Here is a 15,009-nt window from a genome sequence, read left to right on the forward strand (position 1 = left end):
TAGTAATATTGAACACTCTTAATTCTGTCTTGACTTGGTAGGCACTACTGTTTCTGAGGAAATAAAGGAAAGTATTCCACAAATGTTAATGTGATGATTTAAAAGCTATGTTTAATGAAATAACTTTCTGGATAGTAACATTTTGTTAACATTTTAAACAGCTCTTTCTTATTTGACCTAAATATAGAGAAATACCATAGGTAACTTGAATTTTGTAAGGGCTTTCATTAGTGCTTTTGTGCTTGTCAGTTTTAGTGAATCACTACCTATCCTTTTATGAATCTTCCAAGTCCCTTGTTTTCCTTTTATATCAATATTCTTCCAAGTCCCTTGTTTTCCTTTTACATCAATATTGTTATGTAGTAATCCTGTTCTTACTAATAGATGAGATGCGGGTGAGAAGATTAACATGTAAACAGAATTTCATAGTACTTTTATTATTATGCTAGAGCAATCTAAAGAATAAAGAGTGACTTCTGATTTTCTCCTGCCTTTTTCTATCTTTTTTAAAAACAGAACTCTTCCTCTCCCCCGACTTGTCATTGATTTTCTTTCCTTTCCACTCCCCTCTTCCCCAATATTACTTTTGTTCTTTTTCTTTTCTTTTCTTTTCTTTTTTTTAAAATAGCTTTTTATTTACAAGCCACATGCATGGGCAATTTCACCGCATTGATAATTGCCAAACCTTTTGTTCCAATTTTTCCCCTTCTCCCCACCCCCTCCCCCAGATGGCAGGATGACCAACACATGCCAAATATATCAAACTATAAACCAAATACAAAATAAGTACACATGATCAAACTTCCACTTTGCTGTATAAAAAGAATAGGACTCTGAAATATTGTAGAGTTAGCCTGTGAAGGAAATAAAAAATTCAGGCAGGCAAAAATATAGGGATTGGGAATTCAGTGTAATGGTTCTTAGTCGTCTCCCAGAGTTCTTTCGCTGGGTGTAGCTGGTTCAGTTCATTACTGCTCCATTGGAACTGATTTAGTTCATCTCATTGCTGAAGATGGCCAGGTTGATCAGAATTGATCATCATATAGTATTGTTGTTGAAGTATATAGTGATCTCCTGGCCCTGCTCATTTCACTCAGCATCAGTTCGTGTATGTCTCTCCAGTCCTTTTTGAAATCATCCTGTTGGTCATTTCTTACCGAACAATAATATCCCATAATATTCATATACCTCTTGTTCTTTTTCTTAACATTAATAAGTACCCCATGGTATTTGGGGGAAATTAAGGTGTGTTCATAAATTACACTTTAAAAATACAACTTTTTTGTATTAGAAACATTTGAGTAAGAAACATCATTTTGTGTTAAATATGAGTTTAATTCGCTAACATAAATTTACACTATTCTTATAGAGGTATTCATTTAAGTGAAATTGAAACAATTTTTGGGAAGACTTATCTTGTAATAAGTTGCTCTATTCCCTGAAAATTTTTTGATTACTGTCCTTAACAGGTTTTTACTGAAGCAAGTATTTTTAACTGTTTTCCAGTAGAAGAGAGTAGTAGATCACTTAATAGTGTTAATTATTAAATTTTCTTTTTGATCTATAAAAAACATTTATCTCATTCCATTATCTAGTTTCCTGTTAAGTAATACCAATGATATGTGTATATTCACTGAAGTTCTGACATCATGTTGGAGCCCATTGGCAAAGAATTACACCCAATCTTAGGATGCTTAGTATCCAAGTAGGAAAGAAGAATAGTTCTGGAACAACAGGAAACTCTGTATTTTTAGCATCCTGTTATTTTTGCATTTAACTGGTCTGGTGAAGTGCTGCTTTTTTTTCTCCATGATGAAGGTTAGTCAAAATTTACTTTTATTTCAGATTTCCAGGTTTTAGAATCAGACTGAATATTTAAGTTTGACTGTACCTTTATTTAAGAGTGAATTAGCTAATATAATTGTTATATTTAACTGATAAAGAAATTGAGATCCAGCATGAAAAAAGGTTAAAAAAAGAATTAAAAAATAATATTTCTTAAGTTTGGAAAACTCTTTGGATCAATTTTTTTTCTCTGAAGTTAGATTTACTTTAAATCATAGATTTTTAAAAATTTTTGAAATTACTCCTCTTATTAAATATGAAACCTGTTTGGTTTCTGTGGTAGTTCTTATTATAGAGAACATCTTAATTTCTGCTTCTATCAAGTCATACTTGAATTTCAGCATTCATAGCAATAGCTACATTACTAAGTATGTATAGTTTCCACAAATAGTCCAAATCTCTAAAGATTTTTTCTGTGTTAAATTTCATTTTTGCAGTTAACTTTCATTAATTCTGAATGAAAGGACAAAAAACTTTTATGTATTATATAATGTAGAACACCATTAAGATAGTTATAGCTTTCATCTTATTTGCTTTACTAATTTCTCAACTTTTTTTCCTCCCTTATTTATCATTGTCATTAAAGTATATTTTATATAATTTAGTGAGAGGCAGAAAGATATATTGGATAGAGGAGATATTGGGCCTTATAGCTCTCTGACATATTCTGGTTTGTATATTGGTCTAATTTCTAAGACTATTAAGTTGTAGGGAAGGTTCTGCTGTATTAGTGAGAAGGAATTTTCTTACCTGGGAATTATTTACAGTGGAATCACAGATCCAGATCTATCTTTATAGTTTAATGTAGTCACTTTTAGCTGCCTTTGCATTAATACTAAATACATAAGACCAAAAAGTAAGTAATTTTTCAGAACTAAAATACTTGAATAAAATGAGAACTCTTTTTTTCCCCCTTTTCTGCCATTTTAACATATTATTTAAATGACCTGTACACCACTTACAAAGGACTTTGTTTAATTTAATTTCAATTAAAATTTAAGTGCTTGCAAGGTTCATGATGCTTAGGCATGATGAGGTGGAGAGGATTGGAAGTTGTTGATTCAGAGTACAAACAAGGAATGTTTCTGTTCTTAAGAGTTGTGGCTAGGACACAAATACACACACACATATATAATGTACAGAGATAAACTTATTTATGTAGACTATGAACATATTAACCACTTAATAGAGATTGTTTAATGAATGAAAATATTTAGACTGCCTGCTAATATTCAGAAGGACATACTGACTAGATTATTCACATTTTTTTCTTCACAAAGAAATCTGACATTAAAAAAATTTTGGTCTTGTTCTAGTGCAGTATTTTTTTTTTTTCTATTTTGTGGCATTTGATATTATAGTAGATTATTTGGAATTTTTGGATAAGCATAAGGTTAAGTTTCATTTTCATTATGTTTGGACTAAATTATGAAGGTATTCCAACTTCAAACCTATGATTCTATGATTTAAGATATCTTTTGCATTGGCCTGATGATGGACCTGATCCCATTTCTAGCACTGACACATTTCCTTGAAGTGATCAATCTTAGTTATATAATTTTGCACCTTTCCACATAGGGAAAAAAATGCAGCCTCAGATATAATTTTTGTCTAACTTGTAGTATTCTATACAAAAATTATAAGTGATATTTTTAGAAGGGTATTTGGATATTGAGTATTTAGGCAATCCAGGTAGACTACATCACAAAATGGTGAGAGGAAAAATTTTTTAATATCACTTTGTTATGGATATATATATCTTTAATACCAGATGAGTCTTCCCCTTATCATATGTATTTTGTCATAAATTAGCTTGCATATGTAATAATAAAAATCCAAAGCCTCTTGGAGACGAATGCATCAGAAGTTCATTTATCAAATTTTGCATAGGGATATTCCTTGTTGAATCTCTGCCTCTTGACTACTATTCTTGTTTTCTTCTGAATACCTTTTTCTTGCCCTTTTTATTCATCTGTGAACTCTAGTGGTATAGTACTTTGCCATTGTTAACTCTGGAGTGGTCTGCTATTTTGCCTCTTTCCCCTTAACAGGAAAAGGAGCCTCATCCTCTGACCTATACCTTTTCCCTTGTTGAGCTTTTCTGGGCTGGGTGCCAGATACTCTTCACTAATCTAACAACAGGAGGAAAGCAAAACTTTATTATTGTTATTGAACATTTATTTAGTGCAGTGCAGAAGAACAGGTTCTTTGTCTCAGGTTAAAAGAGGGCAGACCCATGGGGGGATGGTTGCTGATGTTTTGGAAATTGAGCCAGACTTAATATAGGAAATGAGGAGGTTTTTATTGGCCTTTATGTCTCCATTTTTATAATTTTAGATATATCCCTATGTCATTTGTAATAATTGATAATATCATTTAGTCTGAAACAAATCTGGAATTTTACTAATTTTGCCTTTTTTTTTTTTTTTTTTTTTTCTTTCCAGACATTTGATGCAAATGATCTATATCAGGGACAGAATTTTAACAAAGTTCTCAGCTCCTTAGTCACTCTAAATAAAGTCACAGCAGGTAAGATTCTGTTCTGCTTCACTTGAATTCTGGTTGGGGATGGGGGAAGGAAGAAGGTGACCTGGCATTATCATTTTCAGCAGTGCAGTTTTATTTACTATTAATTGAGGGGGGGAAAAATGCACTTTTCAGTTTGTTATTTTTAATAAGGTGTCCTTTCCTTACATCTGCTTTCTGATTTCTATCTTTTATTCTACCTGATTTCTGTTTTGTTGTTTTTTGTTATTGTAGGAAAGTTCTCTTAAGTTCGACACATCTTTACTCTGATATCTTAAGATTTAGATATAGTTTTCTCATCTTAAAAACATCAGACCTGGTGTCAAAAGGATCCAGAGATTTCTTGAGACATAGCTTAACAAGGACCTTTATTCTGATTTTCTCTTAAAAGCATTATTGTTTATTTAATCTGCCTGGATATCTGGTGAGCATTGTGAAGTTGATCCAAATTAGTGGATACAGTATCAGGCATCGTATTGTGGTTTGAGAATACAAATGCAAAAATAAATAATAAGTAAAACCATACCTGCTGTCAAGGAACTTATATTATCTTGGCAAGTAAGTTACTGTAAACCTTAGCCAGTGGTTAAATAAGTTACTGTAGTTTAAAAAAAAAATTGGTCAGCCTTCTCATAATTTGCCTTTTTAAGCCTGTCTCTGTGCTTGTACTGAAAGGCTTTTCAGGTAGGACCTAGGATCTATTATCCATATATATAGAATATAATTATTTAGATGGCATCATGACCAAGGAAAATAACTTTGGGAATAGTACCCCAAATATATATGCTTTTTCAGTCACAGTAACTGACAATAAGGATACTCTGATGCACATGATCCTTGGTATTTCCTATTCCCAATTTATAGCTAAGTATATTGGGGGGATCATTCTGCTGTACCCCTGTGTACTAAGAGTGGTGGGACTATATATGTTTTTATACACACACACACATTCTCACATTTATTTGTTCATTCATTCATTCATTTATTTATAAGTAATGAGAAATTCTATTTTTGATTCTGTTCCTGGAAAATGCCTATGAATCCTATTTTGAAATTGATTGTGAGGCTCAAAAAGGAAAGATTCTGGAGGTTGGTTTTATTTCCTTTTCAATCTTAATTTTTGCTTTATGGAAAATTTAATAGGTATCAACATAAGAGATTTAGCAATAGGTTGTCTTTGATAGCACCTTCCATATCTGGATTTTTTTGAGTCTTAACTTTTTCATTCTTCAGGAATAGGGATGCTATTTTTTTAAAAAAATTAAACGTATGTATATATTATGTTCATATAATACATGCACTTCCCACCTACTCTCGCCTCTTTACCTAACCTCCCTTTCTCCCACATACACATAAAAGAAAAAGGAATAAAAAAGGATAAAAGAGAAAGGAATGCTTAAAAAAGTAAGAGGTAAAAAAAATCCCTTGTGGTAGTACTTTGTAATATGACTATGCTAGTTTCTTATTTCTGTGGTACACGAGGGCTAGATATTTTATCACACTGAAAATGATTGCCAGAGTATTGCATTTGAGTATTTCAACAAGAATGAATGAAAATTAAAGCAGAGAGGAAGGACCTGATGCTTCTTTTTATTGAAGAGTGGCAATTTGGTGACAGAACATGGTGTGTTAAAATGCAAAACAAAGTTGTCCAAAGGGCCAACATTTACTTTTTAAGAGTAGATCATGGTATGCCTTCTTTGGTGAGGGAATTTAGGTATTGTGTTCTTTGTGGTTTTATACTACCAAGCTTTACTATCTTGACTTTTTGAAAGTTTGAAAGGTTGAAACCCACCCAGGGATGTATAGAAGAAAGTATTTGGTGAGATCATACAGGAGGAAATAAAAGAAAAATAATTTCTAGAGAATCTGAACCTTAGAGAAGAAAAAACAGATGTAATTTGGAAGAAGAACTTTATATAAAATAAAAGGAATAAAAGAAGAAAAGGAATGAGCATCATCATCATCACTACAAAGTATACATATGGCATACTAAATGGGAAAATTCCCCTCCCTCACTTTTAAAAATCAGCTACTCCTGAGATTATACTTTGAAAATATTACTAAAATGAAAAAAACAAAAAAAGACAAAAGTATTTAAAGCAATATTATTTACAATTGCAAAAAAAAAGGAAATAGCCCATGGGCCTCGTCTTTTCATAGAATCTCTTATTTCAGTACATTTTATTCATATTTATACATGTTGTCATGTGCCTCTGGTACTTAGCATAATGTCTGATACATGGGGGATTAATACATTCATATTGATTGCCAAATAAATTGTGATAGATAAGTGTATTTAGGTATCTGTGTGGTATAAGAGCACTATTATAAAGGATTAAATGAAATATAGGATGATTTATATGGCAGGATCTTAGGAACATAGATTTTAGAAGTGCAGTGTATGTTTGAAAACATCAAGTTCAACCACTTAATTTTACAGGTTAGGAAACTGAGGTAAATAACTTGACTTGTCAAGGGTTATACAATAAGTGTCTGAGCAGGAACTTGAACCTAAGTCTTTCCTGGCTCAGGAGCCAGTGCTTTATTCACTAAGTCACATTATCTCTCCTTTGAAGAAACACAGATTGAAAATAGCAAAATCAGTACAATAGTGTATATGCTGGTTATGATTATATTTTTTAAAATCCAGCAATATAATCTGAAAAATTACATGGAAGAAAAACATTGCAGAAGAGGACATAGAAGCAAGTAGGATATTTTAATAACTGTGTTATTAAAATTATTATAAACTGAAAAAATGATAATTGTGTTTTTGTAGGATTTTTGAAATTCTTATTTGTATATTTGAATGCTTTCTAAGTTTAAAATAAATTTTTAATGGTACTATGAAAAATTTAAGGAAGAGAGAGAGATTACTTTCAGATGGGGAAAAGAGACATCAGGAAAGGTTTCTGGAAAGTAAATATTTGTTGAATTAAATTGAAAATAATGCCTAAAATGGATCTTAATGGAAGAGAGAGACCTCAGCAGAGAGACAGGAGAGTGGGGGTAGCATAAAATAAAGCATGGAAATGAAAGATGGCAGAGTGAGAAGAAGATTAAAATCTAGTTTGTTTGGAATATAGAATATGCCAAAGAACATTGTATAATATAAGGATGGAAAGGTAGGGAAGGGGTAGTGTACACAAAGCCTTGAATTCTAGACTCTGGACTTTGTAATTTATTTGTTAGGCTATGAGGAAACTCATTGCAAGGGAATGATGCATTCTGAATGGTATGTTAGTAAGGTTGTTTTGGCACTGATGTGAAAAGTTGGAGAGGACAAGAAGACTGGTTATAAGAGTGTTAAAAATCCATATAATGAGGGAGTGAACTAGGGTTATTATTATTAAGGATGAAAAAGAGGGAATACACTTGAAATATATTGCTGAGGTAAAATAAAAAAGAACCTGGCAATTTATTAGGTGTTGATGGGAGATAGTTAAGAATGAAAGATAAGTAAGGTGATAAGCATGGTACGTAATATTTAAACTACTGATCTTTATATTCAGGGACTCCAGCTGTTCTTTTCTATTCCTTTAATTTTTTTACTTTAAATTCTGAGTAAACTGGACTATAAAAAGGAAGCCGTCAGCATAATGCTTATGCTATTGAGTTTGAATTCATAGTATGGTAGCACACTTTGGTGAGATCCCAAACTCTGAATTTCCTTTGAGTTGACTGTGGTCTAGCTTTCAGGGCACTACATGTTGGACTCACATGTCCTTTTGGATGGATCATCTGCATTTATCTAATTATATTGGCTAGTTCTGCCTCCCCTTCCTCCCACCTTTGGTAGTAGCACCTAACTTGACACTGGTCACCTAATTAAAAAAAAAAAAGATTTCTTTTTTTGTTAAGAATTTAAATATCAATAAATTTAATTGCAGAATTCTAAGAACAACAACAACAACAAAAAGATTGTGAAGCCATATGTCACATGCAGTTTATTTTTTTAAAGTGTATTTTAATATAGTATTTACAAAATTTCCTTGTTTGTTGGGAAAGTTTGGCATGCCATCCTTGTTGTTCCGTCAGGTCCAACTCTGTGACCCCATTAAGACTTTTACCAGTAAAAGAGGCTAGAGTAATTTGCTATATCTTTCTCCAGCTCATTTTACAGAGAAGAAAGTGAGGCATATAGGATTAAATGACTTTGCTAATAACTGTTGAAATCAGGTTTGAACTCATCAAGATGAATCTTCCTGATTCAAAACCTAGTGCTCTATTCACTGTTCCACTTAGCTGCCTCTTTAAAAGTGTATATTACATTTTATATGATAGCTACAAAATTTCCCTGTTTGTGTCTTGTTCATTTTTTAGTGTTTGATATACCTTTTTCTTTTTTGGATCTGTCACTTTCCAGGCTTCACTATTTCCTTTGACCCTGTCCCAGAAGCCCTTCCTTGTCAATCAAATTTATCAGTCAAAAACAACTTAATCACATTGGCTGTTGGAAAATGTATGTCTCATTTTGTATCTCTAATTCATCTTTGCCTGCAAAGGTTGGCATCCTTTATACTCTTCTGAAGTCGTGATTGATTATTGTCTTGAAAAGAATTCTATAGTCTTTCAGAGGTGTTTTCTTTACATTATTGTAATCATTATGTAAAGGGGTCTCCTATTTCTGATCATTTTAACTCTGTATCAGTTCAGACAAGTTTTCCCAGGTTTCTCTGAATTCATCCTATATATAATTTCTTATGCTACAATAATGTTCTACTACATTAATACATCACAATTTGTTTCCATATCCTCTGGTTGATGTATACCCATTTTGTTTAGAGTTCTTACAACAACAACAAAAGTTTTTCTGTTAGAAGGTTTGGGAGTGGATCACAGATTCCAAGAGATTGAAAAGTGAAAAGTAAAAGCAGTGAATGTAGGCTGATTATTCTTTTTAAGTACTAGACTTTTCCTCCCCTTAGGGTGGGGTAGAAGTCAAGGATTCCTTATTTGAGGAATGACAGAATGGAGCTAGTTGAGGGAGACCCTGAAAATATATGATAGGGTATTTTGGTGCAAGATCAGAGGAGACAGGGAAGGTCAGTGTGTTCATGTAGAATAATTAGCTTTAGCAAGGAGAAGAGGACATTCTGTTTCTTTCCTATAGTTGGGAAAGGAAGAAAAGGATGAGTGGAGGCAGTAAGAAGTTTAGGAAAAAAAGAGGGAATCTGGAGGAATTGATGTCTGATAACTTCGTCTTCTTGAACAAGTAGTATTGGAAAGTATTGGGTAAGGGAGAATGTGCTTGAAAACCAGTAAGAAATGAATGAAATAGAATGATAATGCACTGAAAACTCAGTTGAGGTTAAAGATAGGTTAATTTTTAATTGAATTTTAGCTTAATCTAATTTATTAATTTTTTAAAGTTGCTCAGGAGTAACAGTTATCTAGTGTGGAGGATTAGCAGAACTGGAATGTCAAGAGGGCAGGGAATTTGAGGATTGAGGAAGAAGACATTTTTGAAATAATTGAATAAAAGTAAATGTCATGGCTGACTAGGGAACTCAGTAAGACCACATGATAAACTAGAAAAATAAGGGGGAATTGATGGACCAAAAATCATGGTGAAGGCAGGGAACATATATAGGAAAATTAAGGGATTAGGAGAAATGGAAAGACAGAAGAGGGAAATGTTAAAAGTCAGGATCCTTGGAAGGAATGTGTTGTATTGGAAATAACATTAGGGTTCAAAACTTGGCTATTACTATAGTCTTTGACATTTTGTTGTGTGACCTTGAACAAGTCATTTCCTTTCTTGAAGCCTTGGTTTCTTCTACTTTAAAATGAGAATAATGATGCCTGAAGTGTCTTGCTTACAAGGTTGTTGTGAGTCAAATGATGAATTTGAAGTTCTTTGTAAATTTTAAAGGACTATACGTATTTTAGCTATTATTATTGAAGACAGAAAAATGGTAAGATAGTTATGATTAAGACATGATTTTCTCTGGGGAATGATTTGCAGAAAAGTAGAGATGAATGTCATTAAGATCTAAGTAATTTAAGAAACTTAGAAGACAGGATATTGGAAGGTTAATATCACTGTAGATATAAAGTCTGTAAGTCTTATGTAAGATGAAGGGGTCAAAGATAAGTTTGGAAGTTAGCTTCTAAAGACACAGAAAGGTGGGAGAACATCTAGGAGATTTGTAGGTAACAATGACAAAGATTCAGGAAGAATAGTATAGCTGAGTGAAATAAGTTTAAAAACTGGACATTGATTGTGGATCGGGGGATCAGAAGTGATAAGAGATTAAAGACTTTGCTTCTCCTGTTTTTTGATGTAGCAAAAATAGTAAAAAGATCAGCTAGTATTATTTAAAATTTTTATTTTAATGCTACATATATATTTCTAATTAGAAGTAAGGTGGTTTTCAACATTCATTTTTATAAGATTTGAGTTCCAATTTTTTTTTATTCCTCTCCTTTACCTCCTCCTTCCCCAAGACAGCATGCAAAAAGATATAGAATATTCATGTACAATAATATTTTAACATATGCCCATATGAGTTATGTTGGGGAAAAATTGAAGTGGGGGTTGCTAGCGGGTCTCTAGGCTGAAGGGTCTTATTATGCACAAACCCATCAGCATGGGAGGTATTACCAAGCACATAGCAATAACGCAGAGGCTATTAGGGATGACCCTCCCCACAGTCAATGCAGGCTCGATGTGGTATTACAAACATGAATTGTACACTCAAGTAGCAGTATAACAAACAATATAAATCAACATGGTGTTGTAAAAGATTGCCAGAAGTCCTAGTATAGTCACACATATGCCTTTTTCAGCAGCTAAGAGATAGTCCAAAACCAATCTATTGTCCATTGCTTCACATGTCAGGGAATCCAATGATATCCCCCGTTTTTGAAGTCCTGCAAAAGTCTTTTTATGTGTTAGGGAATCCAGTGATTCCAGCAGATTTTTAAGTCCTATAACAGTCTTATCATTTCTCAGAAAATCCAATGATTACTGAGGGCTTTTAAGTCTTATGTCTCAGAGAATCCAATGATTCCTGAGGGTTAAGTCCTACAACAATCTTATGTCTCAGAGAATCCAATGATTCCTGAGGGCTTTCAAGGCCTACAACAATCTTATGTCTCAAAGAATCCAATGATTCCTGAGGGTTTTGAAGTCCAACAATTTTCGATGTCCATGAGTCAAACACCATACCTGCCACACTCTTTCAATGGTGAGGACAATCAGCAACAGAACCAATTTCTTGGGTCTTCTCCTTCGTTTCAAGGGTCTGCTCCATCTCTCTGCAATGGAAAAGGTGAATACGGCTTGTTGGCACCCATCTGATTCCTTCTCCACCTGTAGAGATACAAGCAAACCCTCTCCCCCAAGCAGTTAGCCTATATGGTCCCTTCCATTCACACTTTCTGGATCTCTCCACATCACCTGGCGATTATCTAAAGATAGTGGAACTGCTCGCACCGGACACTGACCTTCCAGTGGGTTATAAAACTTGTCTGCTGGAGCCAGGGCATCTTTGTCAAAAATCAAGAAGTTAATAGTATAAAGGGTTAGATTTAGAAGTTCTCTAGGGTTACCTTTGACTCCCCCTTTCTTTTGTTTTTGGAGGAGTGTCTTAATGTCTCTGTTTCTCCTCTCTACCATTGCTTGTCCTTGAGGATTAAAAAGTATGCCAGTGGTGTGTAAAATCTTATACTGTGCACAAAAGTGTGCAAAATGTTTAGAAGTATATGCAGGACCATTGCCTGTTTTTATTGCTTGTGGCACACCCATAATTGCAAATGCTTGTATGAGGAATTCAGGGACCATTCGGGCTGTCTCTTTTGCTGCTGGTATTGCAAAAGTGAATCCCGAAAAGGTGTCTACCACAAGGTGGATAAAACACAGGCGACCAAAAGATTTATAATGGGTCACATCCATTTGCCAGATTCCATTGGGTCTCAAACCATGAGGGTTCTTCCCAGGAGGCAGTTGTAGGAGTGTGGAAGGAAGGCAAGCTGTACAGGCTTTACTATGCTCCTAGCTTCCTCTCTTGTTATTCCAAATTGTAAACGTAAAGCTTGACAGCCTGATGATATTTAGAATGAGATTCCTGGGCTTCTTGGAATAAAGGTGTATTGACCAACATGGTTAGAAGGCTATCTGCCTTTGAATTACCATCAAAAATGGGACCTGGAAGTCCACCATGAGAGTGGACATGCAAAATATAGATCTTACCTGGATGCTTTCTCACTTGCTCTTGAAGTTTCTTAAAGAGGTGATATATGTTAGAGGCTGCAAATTTTATTTGGGCTATGGCAATTCTTTGTAGCACACCTACTGAATAGGCCGAATCAGATATTATATTTATGTCTCCTAGATAATAAGTAAGAGCTAGATTGATTGTGTACAATTCATTCTGTTGAGTGGATTGAAAAGGAGTTCTGACTACTCTGTAGTTAAGTCATGAGAGTATACAGCACAAATATTATGTTTGGATGCATCTGTAAAGATAGTTGGTCCTTTAAGAGGAACTTTAGAAACTTTTTCTTCAAGAATCCATCGCCAATTATGTAATAGTCTGGTTATCTTTAATGGAGACCCATATGTAAAATTTGGAGCCATGGCTAATAAAATTTGCCACTCTGGGATGGTCTCGCAGCATACATTAATTTGTGTATTGGTATAAAAGGTGTATTTCTTGTCAAGTCTTATCCCAGATAATTGTACTGCTCGCTTAATGGCCTTTAATAAAATTCTAGCCACAACCACTGGGTAAGGAGTAAGGCTTTGTTCTGGTTGTGCCGGGAGGTTCACCCACTCTATCACACTGCCTCCTTGATGACAGACTGCTGTGGGTGCCTCTTGTATGGCAAAAACTGATATTTCCAAGGGTTTTTGAGTGACTCTTTCAACCACATTGGATAAAGCCAGTTCAACTTCTCTCAAAGCCTCTTGAGCTTATTTGTAAGCTGGCGTGGTGAATTTAAAGCAGTCTCCCCTTAACATATCATATAACGGTTGCAATTGATAGGTAGTCAAGCCTAACACTGGTGGCATCCATTGGATATCTCCTATCAATTTCTGAAAATCATTTAAGGTTTTTAGCTTCTCTGTTCTTAAGGATAGTTTTTGTACTGTAAGCACCTTAGGGTATACCTCATATCCTAAATATTGAAAAGGAGTATGTCTTTGAATTTTTTCTGGAGTTATGTACAATTTGTAATTCCTTAGTGTTTCTATGGTCATTTGTAGACATGCTTCTAACATTTGTTCCTCAGGTGCACACCCAATATATCATCCATATAAAGTAATAGCATAACTTTTGGAAATGCTTTTTTTACTGGAGCAAGAGCAGCAGCAGCATACATTTGACACATAGTAGGGCTGTTTTTCATTCCCTGTGGCAAAACTGTCCATTCATATCTTTTATAAGGCTCAGCTAAGTTAACGCTGGGCACTGAAAAGGCAAATCTTTTCATATCCTCCTTATCCAGAGGGATAGAATAGAAACAATCCTTAATATCTATAACCCAAAGAGGCCATTCTCTAGGCAATTGAGTAGGAGATGGAAGTCCAGGGTGAAGAGTTCCCATAGTTTCCATCTGTTCATTCACCTTTCTTAAATCAGTCAACATCCTCCATTTTCCAGATTTCTTTTTTACAACAAATACTGGGGAATTCCAAGGACTTAGAGAAGGTTGTAAGTGTCCTTGGTCAAGTTCCTTCTGTATTATATCTAATGAGGCCTGACTTTTATCGCTACCTAAGGGCCACTGTTCTATCCACACTGGTGTATCAGTTTTCCATTGGATAGGAACAGATGAAAGTGTTGGCAGGCCTTCAACAGCAGTCCTGCCTAAAAAACCGAAGTACTTAATTGTAATCCTATCTGCTGTAAAATGTCTCTTCCCCACAGATTGATGGGGATTTTTGTAACTATAAAAGGAGTAAAAATTACTCTTTTGCCTTCAAAAGTCCATCTCATAGGGGCAGCATTAACTTCAGCTGCTATTGATCCTTCTATGCCAGACATGTAGGTGTCTGCTTTAATCTTTGGCTAGTGACTGGGCCAATTGGCACCTCTAATGACTGTATGATCTGCACCTGTGTCTACCAATCCTTCTAATAGTAGACCATTTATATAGATTGTGAGCATAGGTCAGTCAGCTGTCACAGCTGCTGTCCAGTATATTCCTGGATTTTGTGGCCTGGAGTCAGAATCTGAGCGACCATCACCAATTTGCTTATTAGGATTCTGTATCAGTAAACCTGATGCTACTACTTCTCCTGGGTGATAATTCACACATTGTCTTCCTGTATTCGTGACTGGCATATTGTCTACACATTCCCCAGTTTCCCACATCAGCGTGTGGATGGACACTATTTTGTACGTACTGTCAGGAGGTGAAATGGTCAAGCCTACTGTGCCTGGAGGTAAAGGATTCATAGGCTGGAGAGGAATAGATTTCACCTCTCCCAGTTGTTCCAGCTGCACACAACTCTATTCTTCCCAATTGTAATCCCTTTCTCCCATCAGGTTGCTTCCTGGCTGATTGATTGTGTAATCCCTTTCTCCCATCATATGGCTTCCTGGCTGATTGATCATATTGGGGTATTGGACTTCTAGGCACTCTCTAGGTGCACCATTGGCTGCCATCATGCCCCAAGTGTTT

General features: G+C 34.7%; 1 protein-coding gene across 5 annotated transcripts in view; it reads left to right on the forward strand.

Moving 5' to 3' along the window:
* Positions 1-15,009, forward strand: part of ARHGEF7 (Rho guanine nucleotide exchange factor 7) — a 319,978-nt gene that overhangs the window by 116,900 nt on the left and 188,069 nt on the right. For all 5 annotated transcript variants that reach the window (XM_031958722.1, XM_031958725.1, XM_031958724.1 and 2 more), the window contains exon 3: positions 4,290-4,374. In XM_031958722.1, coding sequence (XP_031814582.1) covers positions 4,290-4,374 — 85 coding nt within the window. The remainder of the gene's footprint in view (positions 1-4,289; positions 4,375-15,009) is intronic.

This window comes from Sarcophilus harrisii, chromosome 3 (assembly GCF_902635505.1).
Source record: "Sarcophilus harrisii chromosome 3, mSarHar1.11, whole genome shotgun sequence".
Lineage (NCBI taxonomy): Eukaryota > Metazoa > Chordata > Mammalia > Dasyuromorphia > Dasyuridae > Sarcophilus > Sarcophilus harrisii.